This window comes from Pundamilia nyererei, unplaced genomic scaffold (genome assembly GCF_000239375.1).
Source record: "Pundamilia nyererei isolate P.nyererei 1_Seehausen unplaced genomic scaffold, PunNye1.0 scaffold00012, whole genome shotgun sequence".
Taxonomy (NCBI): domain Eukaryota; kingdom Metazoa; phylum Chordata; class Actinopteri; order Cichliformes; family Cichlidae; genus Pundamilia; species Pundamilia nyererei.
In genome coordinates this window covers 5,474,860-5,494,387 of record NW_005187413.1, presented here as the reverse complement: position 1 = coordinate 5,494,387, position 19,528 = coordinate 5,474,860, and the positions used below count along the sequence as shown (strand labels likewise).

Below are 19,528 nucleotides of genomic sequence, written 5' to 3'. Positions count from 1 at the left end.
TATATATATATGTATATGTATATATATATATATGTGTGTGTGTGTGTATATGTGTGTGTGTATATGTGTATATAGTTTGTTTTTGTTTTTTCAAATAAATATATTTAATTCTACTACTGGACAAAGAGTACTAGAAAAGCGTTGCATAAATGCACTCAAGTGAATTGTACTATCCTTAGCTAGCTGAACGTTTCCACAATGCGAGCATAGAAATGTGGACCTCAGTGGCTTATTGCGGTGCCAATTAGTTTCCCCTCCAGCGGGTGTGGTTTTCAGAGAATGACTTCCTGTCTTTATTTGTGAGCTTACTTGGAACTTTACCAATGAAAACTTCAAAAAACACACATTCAAGAAACCGCAGTTTTGAGCGTAAAAAAAAAAACCCATGTAACCTGTAACCTGTTTGCAAGAGTCTGCAAAAGTCAAATTTTTTCCATTAATACTGCTTTTCTAATACATTATCATTCTCCTACTGCGATTTAGAGTGGACGCTAATTGTTCTTCAGAAACAGTTTCATCTTAAAAGATGCGTTATGGCAGCATTTTGACCTGCTGTCGGTTGCTGTTGAGCAGTTTGACATTGTTTTGCAGTGATAAGAATGCTGCAGCGCAGAGCCAGGGATGAATTTGCATGTCATTAAATCGGTGGCAAAGGTTTAGATTTACAGGTAGGCCATTCTGAGAAAGTAATGTTCTACATAATTTTGATATACAGCGATGTTTGGTTTTTTTTTTTACAGGTTTAATAATTGCCAGGGGACAAACTTCAACCCATATGAGTGGCTCATTTTAAAGAGCCACTGTCTGGGAAGGCCATTTAAATAGCCTACATCCTAAAAACAACATATTCTACAACTTGTACATTACATCAGGGCCTTGTGCAAAGGTAGCCAGGCTTATAAAGGCTTGTATGTGGTTTGCTTTCATGTGGACTGCAGTAACCTCGGACTAGCGGACTTTGATCATCTGGGCTTTTCTTTTTTCCTTCCAATCTTTGACCATCTGCATTAGAAACTGAAATGACACAAGAACTTTAATTTAGTTATACTAACAACAAGCTGAATACCCAGAGGGAGCCTTTCAGTAGAAATCAAGAGATTGCACACTTTGCTTAGGAAAATGTTTTCTCAGTGTCAACAAATCCCATGAAAAAACATTAAGAACCAACAAAGACGTGGATCATACCCATTTGTCATTGTAGCCAAAGCTTTTTTTTCCATGTAACTGTTAGCAATGATTAGAAACCCATCAAAATGCGAAAATATTGGTCCTGGCTGCTGTACTTTGGCAAGTGCAACAAGTTTTTTTGCTGTTGCTCCTTTTAAAAAAATAATTTAATTCTCTGACCTTTTTCTGAAGATGCAGAAAAAGTGCAGTCTCAAAGTATGCAGAGACAGACAAAACATTCCAATGAATTAGTTATCAATTAGAAAAATAGTGGTAAACACCAACTGTTTCCTTTAATAGATTTGCACAAGATAAAATCTTCAGCAAAGGAAAAGTAAAATTCCTAGAAGTTGAAAAAGATACTGTTCAGTTTTTACCACCAACCCAGTCCTTAAGACCAGAGAAGTTGCCGAAGCTAAAGGCCTGCATCCTTGGCCTGCTTTGTGTGTCCTGTGGTTGGGCAATCGCACAGCAAGCACCCAAACAGCAACAGAGGAAGGCAGTGTTTTGAGCAGAAGAGACGTTCCTCAATGCCAGAGTTCATTTTGTACTGCCTGTGACACAATCAGTGTTCCCTGTTTACTAGATAACAGACACACTGCAGGAATGAAGTAAAGCACGACGGGTACTCCTTGTAGTGTTTTTAATGGAGTGTGTGCGCACGCCCAAATGTTTAGAATTTTTCTGAGAGGTCCTTTTTAATTATTAACAACTGTACAACAGTGCATGTGGACTTGTCTGCGTGTGCTTTTATTTTCATATACAGTTTTCTACTTCCTTTTATTCTCAGTGGTTATTGTTTTTCTAATTATGTTAAGTTAAATTTAGCTGGCAACTGATTTTTGAATTAACTCGCATACTTGCCTTTTCTCTCTCTTACAGTAGACATGGTGGACACCCAGCAGCTCCTGGCCTGGCCTGTTGGCTTCAGTCTGAACACAGCAGATCTGCCAGAGCTGGAGGACAGCTCCCACTCGCTCGAAATGAAACATTTGTCCACGTTTGACTACGCCTCCATTTCCTCCTCCTCCATCCCTTCCTCCCTGTCTCCCCCGCTTGTATCCTCCATCCCTTCCGCTGGCGTGGCCTATGACCTAAGTCCACCGCAGAGTGAAGAACACCTGACCAACATGGACTACACAAACATGCACAGCTACAGGACACAACCAGACATGTTCAGTAAGCACATTGACCAGAGATGAATGATATAAATGTAAAATATACTTTAGGTGTAACAAAGCAAGCGGTGACCTGAATGAGATGTAGACTGAGATTAAGAGATGTGCTGCATGCATCAGAGTAACTATTAAAGGCAGTTATGGGTAACAGGATGCAGATTTATAGAAGCAAGGTTTAAGCAACTGAGTGCTGAACTTTTAAATGGATGTAAGAGGTGAAGTTTGAATTTTGTGTGCTTTCTGTCTGACTTCCTTTCTGCGTGATGGTGTTTCTTGATCAGATTCCATCAAGCTGGAGCCCGAGTCACCTCCACAGTACTCAGATATTCCCGTGCTATCCAAGCTCCCAGACGATACGTCGGCGGCAGCGCTAAACATCGAGTGCCGCGTGTGTGGGGACAAAGCGTCAGGGTTTCACTATGGCGTCCACGCCTGTGAGGGCTGCAAGGTAAGGCTGAACGATCTCACAAGGGAAGATAAAAATGCCGATGAGCGTAGAAACATTTCAGATCGTCTCGTAATCTCTTCGTTAAATTCCTGTTTTTTGTTATGTCCAGGTAACGGTTTAAAACCTCTAAATATTCAACGTGTTCTTAGAACAAAAACAATCTTCACTGAGGTTTGTCATTGGTTACAATTTTACTAAACTGCACACAGCGGTTGATACGATTCATGTTTAAGTCCATTTGTGGATCAGTCGATACATTTTAAGCAGCGCTCCGTCTTTGCTCAGTTTTCGAGAGGATTTTTTTAAATGGTTTTCAATCATCACAGAAATGATTCATGTGTTAAATCATGATTCATATCAGTAGAGAGTGCGTTAAGTCTTTTTCTTAACAAGTAATGCTCAGATGATTATAAATCAGCAGTCATACTACTTTCAAGTCGTGTCAGGAAATGGTAATGGGTGTAACAATTTCTACTGCAGCTCTTTTCTCTCTCTGCCACTCTTTTTCTGTCACTGTGTGTCACCCGTCGGTGAAACTTGTTGGTGGAATAAATAATTCTATAATGCATGGAGAGAAATGTGCTTTTTTTTTTCATCTTTTTGATGTCTGCCACTCTAACCACAAGCCCCATACATTTTCCACTCAGCGAGGGCTCAAGATAGGCGTGTGCTTCTTCAGACAGCCACCCATTTAAACTCTCTGTCTGTTTGTCTGTCTGTATAGAGTATAAATAACTAATAGAGTGTGGGTGAAGTTTCAGAAATATTTCCATTTTCTTTGAAATATTGACACATTACAGAAACATGAACATTTTTCTCCAAACACATATGAGATGGATTTTTCAGAATTGGCAGACCTGTCTGTGCATCTTTTGGTTTAGATCCAAGAAGCGTTTGCACGTCTGAAATCAAACTAATTTGAAAAGAAACCTTCACTCTGGCGCTTTCACAGAAAAAAGAAACTGAAATGCAGCAGCTTGTTACTGAGTAGTATGATTCAACTAGTATGATTCAAAGTGCAATACAAGAGGCCTACTATATATTGCTTACTTACTAGGAAAAGTCCAGCTGAAATATTTTGTAGTTTTGTAGGAAATAAAAATTTTGTGCTGTTTTCTGCCTAATATCATTTATTTATCTTTGTTAAAGAGTGTAATTATAAAACAGCCCACACTACAGCCCGCGCCACACTGGTTGTGTGGCTCATTTATGCTGGTTTAATAGTTTTCCATTTTAATAGGTGACTTATTCCTTGTTCATTACGATTAACTTCATTTCAGGCTGACATCACATGTAGTAAACACAAGCTACCAAGCCAAGTTTAGTCTTAGTGAGGTTTTGCCTCCACGGGTAGCAGAGTCTATTTTCTATAGATATGTTCGTCTCTATTCTTACACACACAGTGCACAGTACAGTGCTTACTGTTACAAGGCCACTGATACCACTCAGTGGCCTCGGTGCCCTCATCGCTCGTCAAGGTGAAGCTACGAAGCTTCCAAGGAGTGAACAGCTTCATGTGAATACAGACCGTGAAAGTAAACTTACAGACCCGCATATCTGTTTCATGACAGTTATTGATGGATTTATAATCCAAATGACTAAATTCAAAGGGTGAATGTGTCCTTATGAACACAAGAAAATAGTCATGCCATATTCATTCAGTATGAAATACTGTGTGAGAAAAAGGGCTGATCAAAGAAGGGGGCCTTTTTTCAAAATAAGAGTTTTCACTAATTCGTGGACTCACTTTGTTTGCCTGCCTCACAAACGTCCTTCCAGTGGATCGTAACCGTGGATTTGTTTTTGGTTGGCTTAAACCCTACCACCCTAGAAGAATGAACAGAGCCGCAAGCTACGCATGATTTATTCAAACGACCAGCTTTTCTTATAAAATTTGGACTCGTACTGAACGACATAATGCTGACAGTATATTTTTTTGCAGCTTGCATTGTAAAAACAATCAAAAAGAACACGACCACTGACAGTCACCTTGAACTCCACCACAGTGTTAAAACAGAAGCTCTTTGACACTGTTGCGGAACAAGGGTCTCTGTTTTTCTGCCGCCATAAGCTGTCACTCTGTTCCGTCAGGGGCTGAATGAAGGTGAGGGAGAGTAGTTATTGTTCTGCTGATGTCTCAGGGGAGACTCACAAGAAGAGGGGGGTCAGCCAAGCAGGCAAACACTTAATTGTTTTAAAACAGAAAACATTCTTTATTGAGGTGGAGTCTTGACCCCTTTTAACTTCCTTCTTCTATAAATAACCTACGATTAAAAAAGAAACATCTGTGGATCGTAGGAATGTAGATGCTTATTTGAAAAGCCTTCGGACAAAGTCCTGATGTCAGTTTTTATTCTCACTGAAAATTTGCCTTTCAGAAATTTGCAGCCCATAGGATTTGTTCTCCTTTTACACTGCTCAGGGTGTAGGAATGTATACTATAAGTCTGACCATGGCTACACATTAATAGGTGAGATAAGCTTCTTTGGTCCTAAGGTTGAAGACATAATGTGTAAATTTGCACAGTTAACTTTTGAATAGACTTGTTGGCCCAATGATTGGCTTCCATACAGATTAGAAAGAGCCAGGTGTCTTATCAGTATTTGTCAGTCAGTAGACACTGCGTTGAGCTACTTTTCCAGCAATTAACTTGATTCAGAATTTGAATTATTAAATGAAATGTTAAAACTTTTTTATGCCCCTCAATCCTTTTTGATGAAGGGATAAAAATATGCATTAGAATAGGGCTTATTTGAAAAAGAGTAGGCAGAGCAACCATAAGGACTGAAGTCACTACGTGTGTACTAATCGTATTCCTCTTTTTCACAGGGTTTCTTCAGACGCACCATCAGGTTAAAGCTGGTGTACGATCACTGTGATCTTCACTGTCGAATTCACAAGAAGTCGCGTAACAAATGCCAATACTGTCGCTTCCAGAAGTGCCTCAACGTCGGGATGTCACACAACGGTAAGCCGGTGGCATTCATACACACATTTTCATGACAGTCTGCACACAGTCAGAGCACGCCTGGGTCGTATTTTTCATTAAACTCAAATATGAACTAAAAAAAAAGTTGAAGCTTCTGTGCATTCAATCTTTTTTTCATTTTCACATCCATCCCTCAGACAGGAATGAAACCCCCTATTTATATGTCTATAAATAAGCAGATGTAGGTAAAAAGACTGATTCTTCTTTGAAATTGAGGTTCAGGAAGCGCCTCTTCTCGGACTGGGTACTTATGCCCTTTGAGAGCCGCAGATGCGTGTTGACCACACTGCTTCCAATTTAGCCTTTGAGGTGTCATAGTAATGTGTGCAGAAATCTATATCACTGTCTTAGATGTTGCCAATTCTTTCATCTGTGGTCTTTGGCCATTGTTGCAAATCTTGGTTCATGTTTTAGTTCCCATCATTCGCGCAGTGTGTACCCGCCACCCCCCAGCTGATTCATATCACAGTAGAAATTCAAAGATGAGATTCTGGTGTATAGCTAACTATAACGCCTATCAAAAGTTCTAAATTTTGACCTGCCTTTGTGCTTTATTCAACAAAGGCCTGATAGTGACAGATATGATAGGTGCGAGTAGCACACCTATCAGAGGCATGCTACTCACAGCCTGACTGTTTTCACTGCATATCATCAAAAATGTGTTATAGCAATTCTGTCAGCGTTGCTGCTGTTTGAATGTGTGAAAAGTTGCCAGCTTCGGTTTTATTCGCACAAGCATTTGGCTGATTGTGTGCACTAAGTTTGCACATCAGCCACGTGAGTGGGTCTTTTTTAAAAGAGTTTTTAAGTTTTTAAAAACTGCATGTACAATTTAGAAAAAAATGAAAACACACATATGTTTGCCTTTCATGTACCAGACATTTGTACGTAGAGCTTTTTACAGAGATACAAGTAAACAGCTCTTAGATGACCTCACCATTTGCAAACTACTCCACAGAAGTACAATATGCAGAGAAACCGTCTACTTCAAAAGAAAAAAAATCTCTTCTTTCATCCGTCGCTTTAGAATAGTTTTGTTTTGTTAGCTTTTGTTGTCCAGTCAGGAGCATCAACAAGCACACCTGACTCCACCTCCTCAGCTGTGTTTCATTATGAACTTCGTGAGTAAATAAGTATACTCTGGCTATGTTTGATTGATGTCTTCCTGATTCTCCTGTTATATTTGTTGCACCTGTTAGGGTTGGACACGTTATGGCTCTTTCCCTCCTCGGCGCACTTGTAGCATACTCACTTCGGTGAGGTCGTAAAATTAAAATAACTCTGCAAATCATGACAAGTCAGAAAGCCCTGCTTCCCACAAAGATCGCTTCCCCATTTGCACTGAAAAAAGTGTGTGGGTTATGTAATTTGTAATAAATAGTGAGCATGCATTAGCCATTATTTTGGTGGCTGTAACACCACCAAAATAATAGCTTTCCTGTCGATTGCAAACACAGATTTGAGCACTCTGATGAAGTAGGTTTGCCTGTTGCACAACTACTGGTTAAAAAAAAAAGAAGAAAAAAGCAATGACAGCGACAGGAAATTCTCTCATACATTAGTGGAAGTGTGGCTACACTGAACTCTGTGGTCAAGTGGGCAAGAAGTTGACAGAACAGGAAATAACAAAAGCATGATGGTAAATTATACAACTTTTATCAAACACTGATGTTGTTGCTGCCCTGTCATTGGCCTTGCACTTGCTGAAGCTTACCCTTTTTGTATTTGGCCATATTGCTCTAGAAACAAGCAGAATTCCCCCTTTCAAAGCAAACAAAGTGATCTTTGAAGAGCTCCGAATAATCCTGCTTCTCAGGTAAATTAATGGGGGCTGCACTTAAGACTTAATTAGACAAACCACTGAAAACACTGGCATGCTTGCACGGTATCGTTGTGCTGCATTTTTTAAGTGGCACTTTTTTAAGGGGCAGTTGGACTGGAAGGTGAATGAACACAGAGGAGATGGCCATCTACCAGAGTTGAAAAGAAAGCCTTAATCAGAACTGTTCACAACTTAAATTCTGTTGTATAGTGCATTAAAAGAGTGTGTCTATATATATATACATATATATGTTAACAGTACTCAGTGTTTCTTTAACAGGATGTAAGAAAAAGCAACTCAGTCACCTGCTTACGAGGCCCAGGGACAAACCAAAGTAACATACCGGGGGAGTTTAGTCATTTCTTATATGTGTAGTCATTTAAAGCATATGTAAACAGACTGCTTTGTGGATAGTTCTTCATTTGGTTTTGTTACAAACTTAAGCCATTCCAGATAAAAAGGAAACTAGCTGCATTTAGTGGTTTTGTTAGTTCTGCTCTAATAGTAAATATTAAAAAGTTGATGAATAAATTTTATTACAGCCTGATGCCTCTTTGGTGTCAGGAGTCTTGACTCTGAAGAGTGAGGTGAATATTAAAAGGTGGGGGGGGGAAAAGAATGATTTTAATGAAGTGGTAGATGATGGTGGAGGTGCCACAGCTTACTTAGCCAGTGGGCTAGAGCAGGAGGCAATCCTGACCATAGACTGCATATGTGGTCAGATGCAACCTAAATAGTGAGAAATGGCATATTTTACCAAGACTGAGGCCATAGCTTGATTATTTGCTACCTTGGGCAGGCCATCTTGGGGTTTGTCCAGTCTGTCAGACATAGCAGCTTACCTCCACCAAATAAGTTCCCCAGTTCAGCCATTGCCCATCATAAATACACCGATTGTAAGAACAGGAACAGGTTTAAGTCATCCCTTGAAAGAAGCTCACCTGGTAACTCATACATATTAGTCTGGTAACTGTTACATGTTAGTCATTTGTAACTGTGCTGCCCACTGTCCTAAAGCTTTGCCCCTGTGATGAGTAAAAGCCAAATTATCTGCTGTGTTTTTTTTTCTAGGTAGGCATAGAGAGGTGGGGACAGATTTTATATCCAAACTTCTACAACAGGTTTATCACCTACTAGGTTTACATACCACCTCTAGTCAAAGCGTTACAGCATGACCCCGAGGAAGATGCTGCACAAATTTGACAATGGTTCAGTAATTCAATTCATCACTGAAAACACTGGCATAGGTGCGTGGCATCTGTGTGCTGGATTCAGAGGCTGAGGAAACAGGCTTTTCCTACTTGGCAGCTTGTAACTGTAGTTTATTGAAAACGACATCACATTAACGCAGATGTGATCTTATCTCTAAGAGTTTGGTGTCAGAGTAATTATACATTACAATCTCACACTTTCATGACCAAAAGGTTCTTGATTCAAGCTTTTTTTTTTAAACCATGTCTCCTTTATCTAACTAATGACCTTATTGCTGGTGCCGGTTAGCACGAAAGGTTTTGTCAGTCATCATGGCAAAAGTCGGCTGGACTCGTCACACTTTAATCTTAGAAGTGACTTAAATTCAACAACATTATGAGCATCTGCTATCAATAGATATATGTTTTTTTCTACTCTGCTGTTGCTTATCTCTGCGTCTTTCTCTCTACCTCCACCTTTTCTGATATCACTCTGGTGTAATAGGTATAGCTGGAGTTGTGTGGGTTTTTGTTTAATCAATGATTGACTTGCGTTGAACTGATTTCTCCAGTTTGCTGTGTCACTGCCGTTGGCGCGGTGCCCGGTGGTAGAGCCACTTTAGTTTGTATGCATTTGCTTAGGGTGTGCAGTCAGCATTACATAATCACGTACACACTGCAGTAAATTCAGAGCTGGGAATGAAATGGAAATAAGGAATAATGACTTCCACTAACAGAAAAAGAATGGTCACACCTTGGTGTCAGATTTCTTAGAAGAAAAAAAAAAAGACATCCACATCAGCCATGTTACAACCACAGTGCTGCTTTCATGTACACGCAGCAGGGCAAGGGAAGCATTCACTTGAATGCTGGTAGATAGATGTGCCGTTACCTCCTGCTTTCAGCCGCCAGTGGACCATTTATTTCTGTGGGGGTTCACAAGTCACATCTTGCAGGGTTTTTGTCTTTTTTTTATGTGTTGTTTTTATTTTGTTTCTAATTTTACAAAACATGGGTTGCATTTTATATTCATTGACAGATATCAGACCTTACTGCTTTACAAAGTTACAAAGTCTAAAACTGACACGTAGTATTCAGAGAAATTGTCAGCTTGTAAAACATTTTGTCACATTCAGCATAAAATAGAGGCTGACTATAAAATTTGAAAAGTGCAATGCAACTCTAGTAATATAAGATAATTTTATACAGGTATATTTTTGATCAAATGAAATATAATCAATATATTTATTTAAGGGGCATAAAATACACATAATTTTATCAGGAGGTAAATAATTTTGCATTCTGTGAAAATTACATTAATGCAATGAAAGCTGTTACATTTCAGGTCTGTTTTTATTATATTTTATTTTATTTAACCTTTTTTTATACAGGTAGTCCCACTGAGACTCAATGCTTCATTTACAAGAGAATATATTTATCTTAGCTGAATCCTAAAATAAATACCTATTCAACAAACGACTCATCTTTCGGTGAGCTGTGAAAACATCGGTCCGTACACAATATCAGAGTCAACAAAATGTTCTAATTGCCTCATAAGACACACCTCAAAAATCACAGCAGAATCATTTGTCATCTTTTGATGCCACTGGATTTTCCCTTTCATTGAAGAAGCCATGAGTCATATGACTCATGTGACTTTTTAACATTCAGAAATCTTTGAGTTATTAGAGCAACTCGGACAAGTTTTCCATTACTTAAACTCCACGCTTGAAATATTGTGACATCGCAACGGTTTAAAGAGTAGTTACCTAACATTGGCGTTGTTGCATATCAGGTAAAAGAAACACGTCCCCTGTCTCAAATGAAATGTCCCACATTTACATTTCATTCTTTGTTCACTGGGGTTTGTAGTGCTTCAGTGTGCTGTAAAATCTTGTGTGTTTGCTCTAGATGGGTAATTCTGTTGACATTAGCTGTTCAATTTGATTCATTGCTCATTGATCAAATATTAAAGATGTGATAAAGAAATTAAACATTCTAACAGAAGGTAAATGGGGTGATGAAAAAGGTATTTAAAGCCTTTACTTAAGCAGATATTGTACTCCAGTGACTTCAATATAAGTATAAAAAATTACCAGCTTTTAATAAAGTCAATTTTTTAAATTTTTCATTTACTTACGTAGAATATTGTTTATCAACTGGTCTGAAATAACAGGGAATGGATTTCAATCACAAGACAGATTTATTTTTGTGTAAGCTAATCCATCACATGTAGTCACTTCCAAAAATGACCTTTTTGAGCGGGAAAAGGCTGGGATTCATTCATGTGTACATGGCTACACATGAATGAGCATATTGTACTTGATGTTACAATCTGATACACAAATAAATAGTGTTTTACTTCTGTTAAAGCTAGTTTACTAAAGGAAAAATGTAGTTTAGAAATATTTTTTAGGGTTCCCCATGTTCTTTGAATTCATTATTCAACTTTTCAGCCTAACTTGTGTTTTGTAGAAGTGAAGTAGCACATGGTAACACGTGGTTTAAGGTCGAAATGTCAGTCAAAATGGTATTAATTCAAACTGGGACTTTTGAGGTCGCGTGACTCCAATAAATTGACTCAGGCTTCAGGTTTTGCGTATTTGCTGTGCACATGTGATTATGTCTGTTTTTCATGGTTCACCAGAGTGTTCTTCTGTTTCCTTTCCCAGCTATTCGTTTTGGCCGAATGCCTCAGGCAGAGAAGGAAAAACTGCTAGCCGAGTTCTCATCTGACATGGAGCACATGCACCCGGAGGCAGCAGATCTGAGGGCTCTGGCCCGGCATTTGTACGAGGCCTATCTGAAATACTTCCCTCTCACCAAGGCCAAGGCCAGGGCCATCCTCTCTGGGAAGACCGGAGACAACGTGGTAAGCAGCACTCTCTAAATTCTCATTTGCTTTGATTCGGATGCGTACAAAATCAGCAGACAGATAGCGCTCAACATTGGCATTCTCAGGACAGAAAATAGATCAGAAAAAAACTGTATATGAGCACTGCTGCTTAATATTAGACCAGCATTTGAACTGATAAGATATTTGCAGGTGTGCATGTGGTTTCACTTGTCTTTGCATTCCAGGGATATATCAACCATCTACATATACTGAACGTTCTCATCTCGCTGATGAGAGCTACTGAGCCAGTTTCTCTTTCCTGTTTGCTTTTTCTCCACTAAGAACGACATCTACAGCACAAATTTGACCTATATTTTTTTTTTATATCTCCCATTCTGGAAACTATCACAAGCAAGGATGACTTTAAACAGAGTCAAGATCATACTGAACAGGCCAGGGTGAAAAATCCATAACTTCATGCAGTATTTTACCAAAATTCAGAAGTAGGACATAGAAAAAGCCTTACTGCTTTATTACTCTTTACCTTCACTTATACAAGAATTAAATTTAGTTAGAATTGTTATTAATGCTACACCATTAATATGATTTAAACTCTAAGTATTTTAAACCTTTTTACTCAGCACGTCTTTTAACATTTGTCAGCATAAATTCCTGTGAGCACGCTCAGTTTTGACTCAGATGACGCGATTTAGGCTGTTGCTGCTGTGTTAACTCAAAAAGTGGATGGACTGGTTTCAACATGTCTTGGCTGTTAGAAAATATCTCAGGTTACAATGGTCAAACTACAGAACAGGGTGGTGTTGCTTTTAGCAGTCTTTTCTTTTACAGCCATGGCTTCGACAGTCCTGCTTAAAACATCAAATGATTTCATAAAGACATTTGGAAATTTAGAAAAGTTGAATGGAAGAAGCTATTTAGAGTTTAGAGTTTTCCAAAGAGACCTAATCAAACAGCATGCAAGCAGAACATAAAATAGATCTCAAGTGAATATTTTTATCCACTTTGCATTATTTTATTTTTGCTTTTAATTCATCAGCTTTCTCCCTTTTTTCTCCTTATGATGCCGCTATTCCTATATGTGAAGTTGCTTTGTCTGTGTATTATTCATATAGTAGTACTAGTAATATTACATTGAGTGTGGCAACTACATTTCTTTAATCAGACATACATATGTGATCTGAAGATTATGGAGTTGGTTTGATATCAGATAGTACCGTCAGCCTGTTACGCTGTGTTTGCATTATCATTCATTGTTCCAACTGTAAGTAGTTTCAGTTGGGGATTTGATTTTAGTCTCTCCAACCAATCAGCAGAGACCAACATATCTGCAAGAATCCAATGTAATTTTAAGTTGACATTGATGCATAGCCATGTCATCATACTGGTTTTGCTGGGCTTTAAGGAGTGGAGCGGAAAAAATTAAAAAGCAAATTCTACTGGTACATGCATATGCTCTACGTGTGTACCAGTAACCATTGTTCCTTCTTCTTCTTTTTCTTGGTACTGATGCTGTTTGACTAATACGCCCATGGTGCACACTGGACAGTTTGTTTTAACCGATAAAAACACAGGATCGTGTCACAAGATGTGAGATGAGTCACTGGAGGTCAAAAATTCAATTGTCTGTTTCCAGACAAATGACGGTTAATTATTGAGAATATGAAAAACATGCTTAAAAACTATCAGCATGAAGATATTTCCAGTATTTGTGAATGTGTATGTTTTTGTAGGCTTTTCTGTGAAACCTGATCACTTCATCTTCTTTGATTTTTTTCCCTCACAGAATAAAAAAGTGGATTAAAAACTTTGAGCGTATTATATTCTTAAAATGTAGAAGGAGATTCTTAGTTTTTGGTTTTTTACTCGTGTTCTCGGATAACTCTCAGCTCAAGGTTGCGCCGCATCTCTTTCGTCTGCTTGTTATGACTGTTCATCGTGGTGATTGCAGCCAAATAGCACCAAATCATCTCTTTGTTTGAGGGACTGCTTGGTTATTTACTAAACCAAAGCAATCCTGCTAAAGCAAATTGGGAGTCAATGATTTTAACGTTTTGTAGAATATTTATATTTTTTAACAAGCAGAACCTTGATATGAGTTGATGTGTAATCAGTGTTTAACTGCACCGGAACTCCAGACACACCATGTGCGATAAAGGAAGCGATTTTTTTCCTTAACCTTGGAAAACCATCATTGTTTTGCTCAATTATTTTGGAATCGGAGCTACAATGTCTCTGTGCAAGATACCTATTATTTTACCTTGTTGTATGAGTGCTTCAGATAAAATGGAGGTTTGATTTCTTTGTTATACATAATGTTCACACAAGTTCAATTTAGCTTCCAACAAAGCTACCCAGTATAGTGTTTTTTTCTTTTTGCACATTTAATAATGTTGCTAGTGGCAAATGCTAAAACGTAGCAATGCAGTCGCACAAATAGATTAAAGGTATCTTCATATAGACTATATTTGTTTAGCCTATATGTTTATAGCAGAAATCCTGAGTGTGTTGAAAGAAATTTTATGAAAGCTGGCACTTATAAGAAAATGGAGGCGCTCGTTGTGCTTGCGCTGAACAACATACATACAATTGCTGTGTAAAGACAAAACTAACAAACAGATTCCTGCACAGTGAGCACATAAAGACATTTCACTCCCCCCACTCAGTTTCATTCACTCACGCAGGAAATGGGTTGTTCATTTCACAACTTCTAGAGAATTTCCTGCTTTAATTCCCTCTATTCCCACTACAATAATGATTTATGTGTGTGAATAGCAGCATTCATGTTTCAGGCCAGTGCATGTTAGTTTTACTAAAGTAAGCGTAAGTTTGCTCAGATACCTGGAAATGATGTTTTTTTTCTGTGTCGGCCTGCAGCTGAGACTTTCTTTATTTGCCTCATCATACAGATGAGACTAAATGTCCTCAGAAGACCTATAATCAACTTAATTTTTTCTCTTTTTCTTTTCTTTTTTCCTTTTCTTCTGCCTTCTCCCAAAATTTTCCTTGCACTCTACCTGTAGCCTTTTGTCATCCACGACATGAAGTCTCTAATGGAAGGAGAGCAGTTCATTAATTGTAAGCAGATACCAGTCCCAGAGCACCAGCAGCAGCAGCACCAGACCTCCGCTCTTCCACCTGTACACGGAGGTGGGTAGTATCAAATTACTCTGTTAAATAACACCTTTTGTTGCAATGTCCAAAACATGTTGTTTGTCTGTTATTGTTCTGTTTAGTTTTAGGAATGCAATTAGCTACAGCAATGCAGAAGATATTGTTCCTATTATTCCACATTAAAAAATTTTTTTACATTGGAATTAATAGTAATAGCAATTCAAAATATACAAAACAAAGGCTGAAACTCAGACAAGCTCCTTAAAATGAAAATCCCAACTATTCAAACTTCTTCATTTACCAGTTTCACCCAGTGTTGTCAATGTTTTTTTTTTGTTTTCACATAATCAAGATAATTATTAAAGCACACATATTAACCCCAATTCATTGCATTAGTTTTTCTGGGGAGAAAAGTGCAGTTTTTACATTTTTCAAGTCCAGTTTTACTGGTGCTGATAAATTATGTTACCTATTCTCAATGGTACCTCTGTATCTTCTGTCATATTCTCTTCATCAGTCGATAATTGTATTGTTATTTTCTAAAAGTCTTGCAGAAAAATGGAGATGGATGAGGATCGAGAGATCTAGAAAGACACAAAATTCAGCAATTATCTGTTAACTCTTTGTTAAGTTATTTTTAGCTTCTTATATAGTTAGCTTCTCTGTTTTTCTTGTACTCCTCCAACTAAATTAAGTACCTTCTCTCACATATCAGGCTACACGGAAACGCACCCACTGTCAGAGAGTGAGGTTATGAGAATGGCAGTCTTCGGTGGACAGGGAGAAGCAGACACTGTGGAGCTGCGTTTCTTCCAGAGCTGTCAGTCTCGTTCAGCAGAAGCAGTGAGAGAAGTGACAGAGTTTGCCAAAAGTATCCCTGGATTTGTCGATTTGGATCTAAATGATCAGGTGAGATTCATCAGTGGTTCATCCGTTCGGTCCTGATTGTTGTGGAAGATTTTTTCTGTTCTAAAACAACTTTAAAATAAACAGTTTTGGACAATTTCCATTCAGAAAATGATCAACGTAAATAAGTCGACACAATGGTTAGCGAAGCTCATTGCTGCTTGCAGTTCTAGATTTTGAATGAAAATGAAGTTACGACCCGACTATCATTTCTACTAAACTAAAGATCTTGCCAGATTTTGATACAATCATTGTGTTCTTTATTTTCAGGTTACTTTGCTGAAGTACGGTGTGATTGAGGTTTTGATCATCATGATGTCGCCTCTGATGAACAAAGATGGGACCCTCATCTCCTATGGACAGATTTTTATGACGCGGGAGTTCCTCAAGAGTCTCAGGAAACCTTTCTGTCAAATGATGGAACCAAAGTTTGAATTCTCCGTCAAGTTTAACACGCTGGAGCTGGACGACAGCGACATGGCCCTGTTTCTGGCTGTTATCATTCTCAGTGGGGGTGAGTGTTTTTATTATTGCTTGTTTTACTTTCTGCCCCCAGTTCACCTCTCCTGACCTTCGGAGGAGGAATCTGGATATGTGAATGGTTTGGAGCACTTCTCTTAAACCTCCTAAAACACTCACAGATTCATTACGTCCACTGTTGGACGTTTAGAGTTCAGATTTGATTATGAGTATATCAGCACTTTATTGGTGCTAATATACTCATAAAAGAAAGCGTCTGCAGGTATACAGACATGATTAACATGGCATCTGTTGCACTGATGTGTTGAATGAACCGTTTTTCCATATATGGCAAGAGCATGATTGCATACATAAGATTAGCCTGGGGGCGGCTAATGGTGTCGACAGATTTTATTGACAGTTAAAATCTCGCCTCGGGTTCTCGTTCAAGAATAAATAACCCTTGCTGACCACATCGACCCAAGTACTTTGTCATCCAGGTTTTATTAGCCGCCTGATTTTTTTCTCATTGCAAGCTATTGCTAACATTACAGCAAGCGATTGCACCACAGTCTCCATTTTAGTCTGGAAATGCAACCACATGAGATCACTCACATTGCTCCCTCTGGCCTAATATTTCTAATAATTGTTTTCTGTATGTGCACGATGAAACAATTGCAAAATTGGCTTGGATTTTAAAACGTCTGTAGTCTGAGTTTAGACTTTAGTTAACAGGACTGACACCATTATCGGTTAATATCTGTCTATTAAAGTGATACTGCACACAGCTTAACCTTGCTTTGCGTAACAGCTGGAAGCAGGGAGAAATAGCTGTTCTGGCAGTGTTCCTTATTGAGGTAATCATGGCTGGCTACACAGTGAGAGGGATTGTGAAAATGTAATCAGTGGAAGCTATTGCATGTGTGCAACCCCCCGAAAAAAAGAAAAAAAAGAAAAAAGCACAACAGCATGTAGCAATACGTTAAGTGTATGTAGAAAAATTGTCTTTAACACATGCAGAAAACCCATCAAAGATCAGCCAGCACCGAGAGTAGCTGCAGTGCACAGTTCAGTGTTTTTAACACATGGTTTGACTTCACTACAAATCTTGGTCACATTGGGTGGTGCAGCGCAGTGGCTAGCACTGTTGCCTCACGGGAAGAAGATAGATCATTTGAACCTCTTGGTCACCCTGGGCCTCTCTGTGTGGAGTGTTCCCTGTACATGTTTCCTCCCATAGCCCAAAAACATGCATGCTAGGTTAACTGGTGAGTCCAAACTGGTCGTAGATGTTCATGTCAGAGCGTCTGATTGGCTATTACTTGTGCCAATCAGACGCCTTACTAAGCCTTACAAACCTTACTAAGCGTGCGCCACATATGCGTGACATTGCCCCCTTGTTGGTAGCTACAACACGCATACGTGGGTCTGCAAAGTTCTATGTAGCATCTACTAATGCACTACTGTGTCAGCTGCTTAGCACAGTAAGAATACCATGATCACCTACCAATAAAACCACTTGTGCAATCTCATTTTTACGCCTTTCTGTTTCTGTACAGAGCTAAGCTAACCGCTTCCTGTTTCCTTACCGATATATTAAACAAATACAACACTGGCGACCCCATTCTCAGCTCAATATTTGGCAAAAATGAAACAAAAATACTTTTTTATTTTAAATATTTAAAAAAAAAATCATGATTCCAAGGTTATTTCATGTTATCGCTGTGCCTCTGCCAGACAACGTGAATTTAATTTACATCCATGTGTATATAAAGTAACATAGTTAACATAGTTAGCTTCTCCAAGTAAATCCAAGTTATCAGTTCTCTGTGTTTAACACACTATCTCCGGCCAGCCTCGGCCCACTCATAGATGTATTGGATGTTTTTGGGAAGGGAGTCTAGCAGAACGGCAGTAAACAGCAACTGCATCACGTGCAGGGAGATTTACAAACAGCAAGTTGCATGTTGGTGACAACATTTTGACTCACTGTATCTTAAAGAGAAAAAAAAGGTGAGGTTTCACTGGCAACCACATGAGCAACTAACAATCACTCAGTCGAGTCGTTTTTATACAACTTTGACATCTTTTAACAAACATTTATGTTCTAGTAATATCACAGTAAAGCAAGCAGGGACCTAAGGGTTTAAAATCTAAAATGTTAACAAACCAGCTTGTGAACACTTGAGCCTCACCCTCTTATGTCAACAGATCCTAACTGCTTAGTCTAGTATTGGTGATTATTATAGTGCTGCTTGATAAAAACCTGACCTTGGATAGCATGATGATTAAAATTAAACATTTTATTTAAATATTAACCTAAATGACAAATATTATCTCTTGAAATCGAGATAAGTATTCTTAACTTAAACTGAGATGTTTTCTGCCAGTGAATGTGGATAATGTTTAGTTATTTGCACCTCTCCATCCAACGTAAGTTTTAAACTTTAGGTCATTTTCTATCGGTTTTATTTCTCTTCTTATGGCAATTTAAATTTTCATCTACCTGTTTTAATGGATTTTGGATATATTGTGGTCAGTCTCTCATTTATCCTCCTTATCTCTGTAATGTGTCCAGACCGGCCAGGCCTGCTGAATGTGAAGCCCATCGAGCAGCTTCAGGAGACGGTGCTTCATTCACTGGAGTTGCAGCTGAAGCTAAACCATCCAGACTCTCTGCAGCTGTTTGCCAAGCTGCTCCAGAAGATGACAGACCTGCGTCAGATAGTCACCGATCACGTCCATCTCATCCAGCTGCTTAAAAAGACAGAGATAGACATGTGCTTGCACCCGTTGCTGCAGGAGATCATGAAGGACTTGTATTAGAATTCAACAGGAGAAGAGGACAAGTACAGAAAGGGGTGAAGAAAAATACAGTGCTGTGCAAAAGTCTTGAGTCACCCTTGATTTAAGAAGTAGGTTAGCAGTTTTATTGAAACATCTGAAAACACACATGGGAATACGTTATATAAATCAAAAACAGAGTGTGTACTTTAAGTAGTTCTCTGGAATAGCTCTCCAGGCTTCTTGAAGGGCATTCAAAGCTCTTCTTTGGATGCTGGCTGCCTTTTGTTCCATTCTCTGTCAACATGATCCCACACTGCTACAGTGATGTTAAGATCAGGGCTCTGGGGGAGAATAGTCCATGATAATGTGGTGATGTTCAATCATGTGTTTTTCTATCCAGGTATGCTTTTACTACATTGGCAGTGTGTTTGGGATCATTGTCATGCTGTAAAATTAAACCTTTGCCAATCAAACACTTTCTAGGTGCCTTTGTATGGTAGATCAAAATCTGAGCGTAATTCTCTGCGCTCAAAATTCAGTTTTGACAACATCTCCTCCAACACCATTGGCTGAAATGTCGCCCCAAACCATGACAGAGCCTCTGACGTGTTTTA

The 19,528-nt window shown here is 38.7% G+C and overlaps 1 protein-coding gene across 6 annotated transcripts in view; it reads left to right on the top strand.

The window, feature by feature from the left end:
* The window catches only part of pparg (peroxisome proliferator-activated receptor gamma), a 40,062-nt gene extending 20,873 nt beyond the window's left edge, over positions 1-19,189 (top strand). For 5 of the 6 annotated variants that reach the window (XM_013908636.1, XM_005724654.1, XM_013908635.1 and 2 more), the window contains 8 exons: positions 2,050-2,346; positions 2,627-2,793; positions 5,623-5,761; positions 11,467-11,666; positions 14,672-14,798; positions 15,478-15,671; positions 15,939-16,182; positions 18,706-19,189. In XM_013908636.1, coding sequence (XP_013764090.1) covers positions 2,055-2,346; positions 2,627-2,793; positions 5,623-5,761; positions 11,467-11,666; positions 14,672-14,798; positions 15,478-15,671; positions 15,939-16,182; positions 18,706-18,953 — 1,611 coding nt within the window. In that variant the 5' untranslated portion in view covers positions 2,050-2,054 and the 3' untranslated portion in view covers positions 18,954-19,189. Of the gene's footprint in view, positions 1-582; positions 669-2,049; positions 2,347-2,626; positions 2,794-5,622; positions 5,762-11,466; positions 11,667-14,671; positions 14,799-15,477; positions 15,672-15,938; positions 16,183-18,705 lie in introns of those variants that run through there. The other variant, XM_013908633.1, reaches the window with a different exon arrangement.
* Positions 19,190-19,528: the final 339 nt, after the last annotated feature.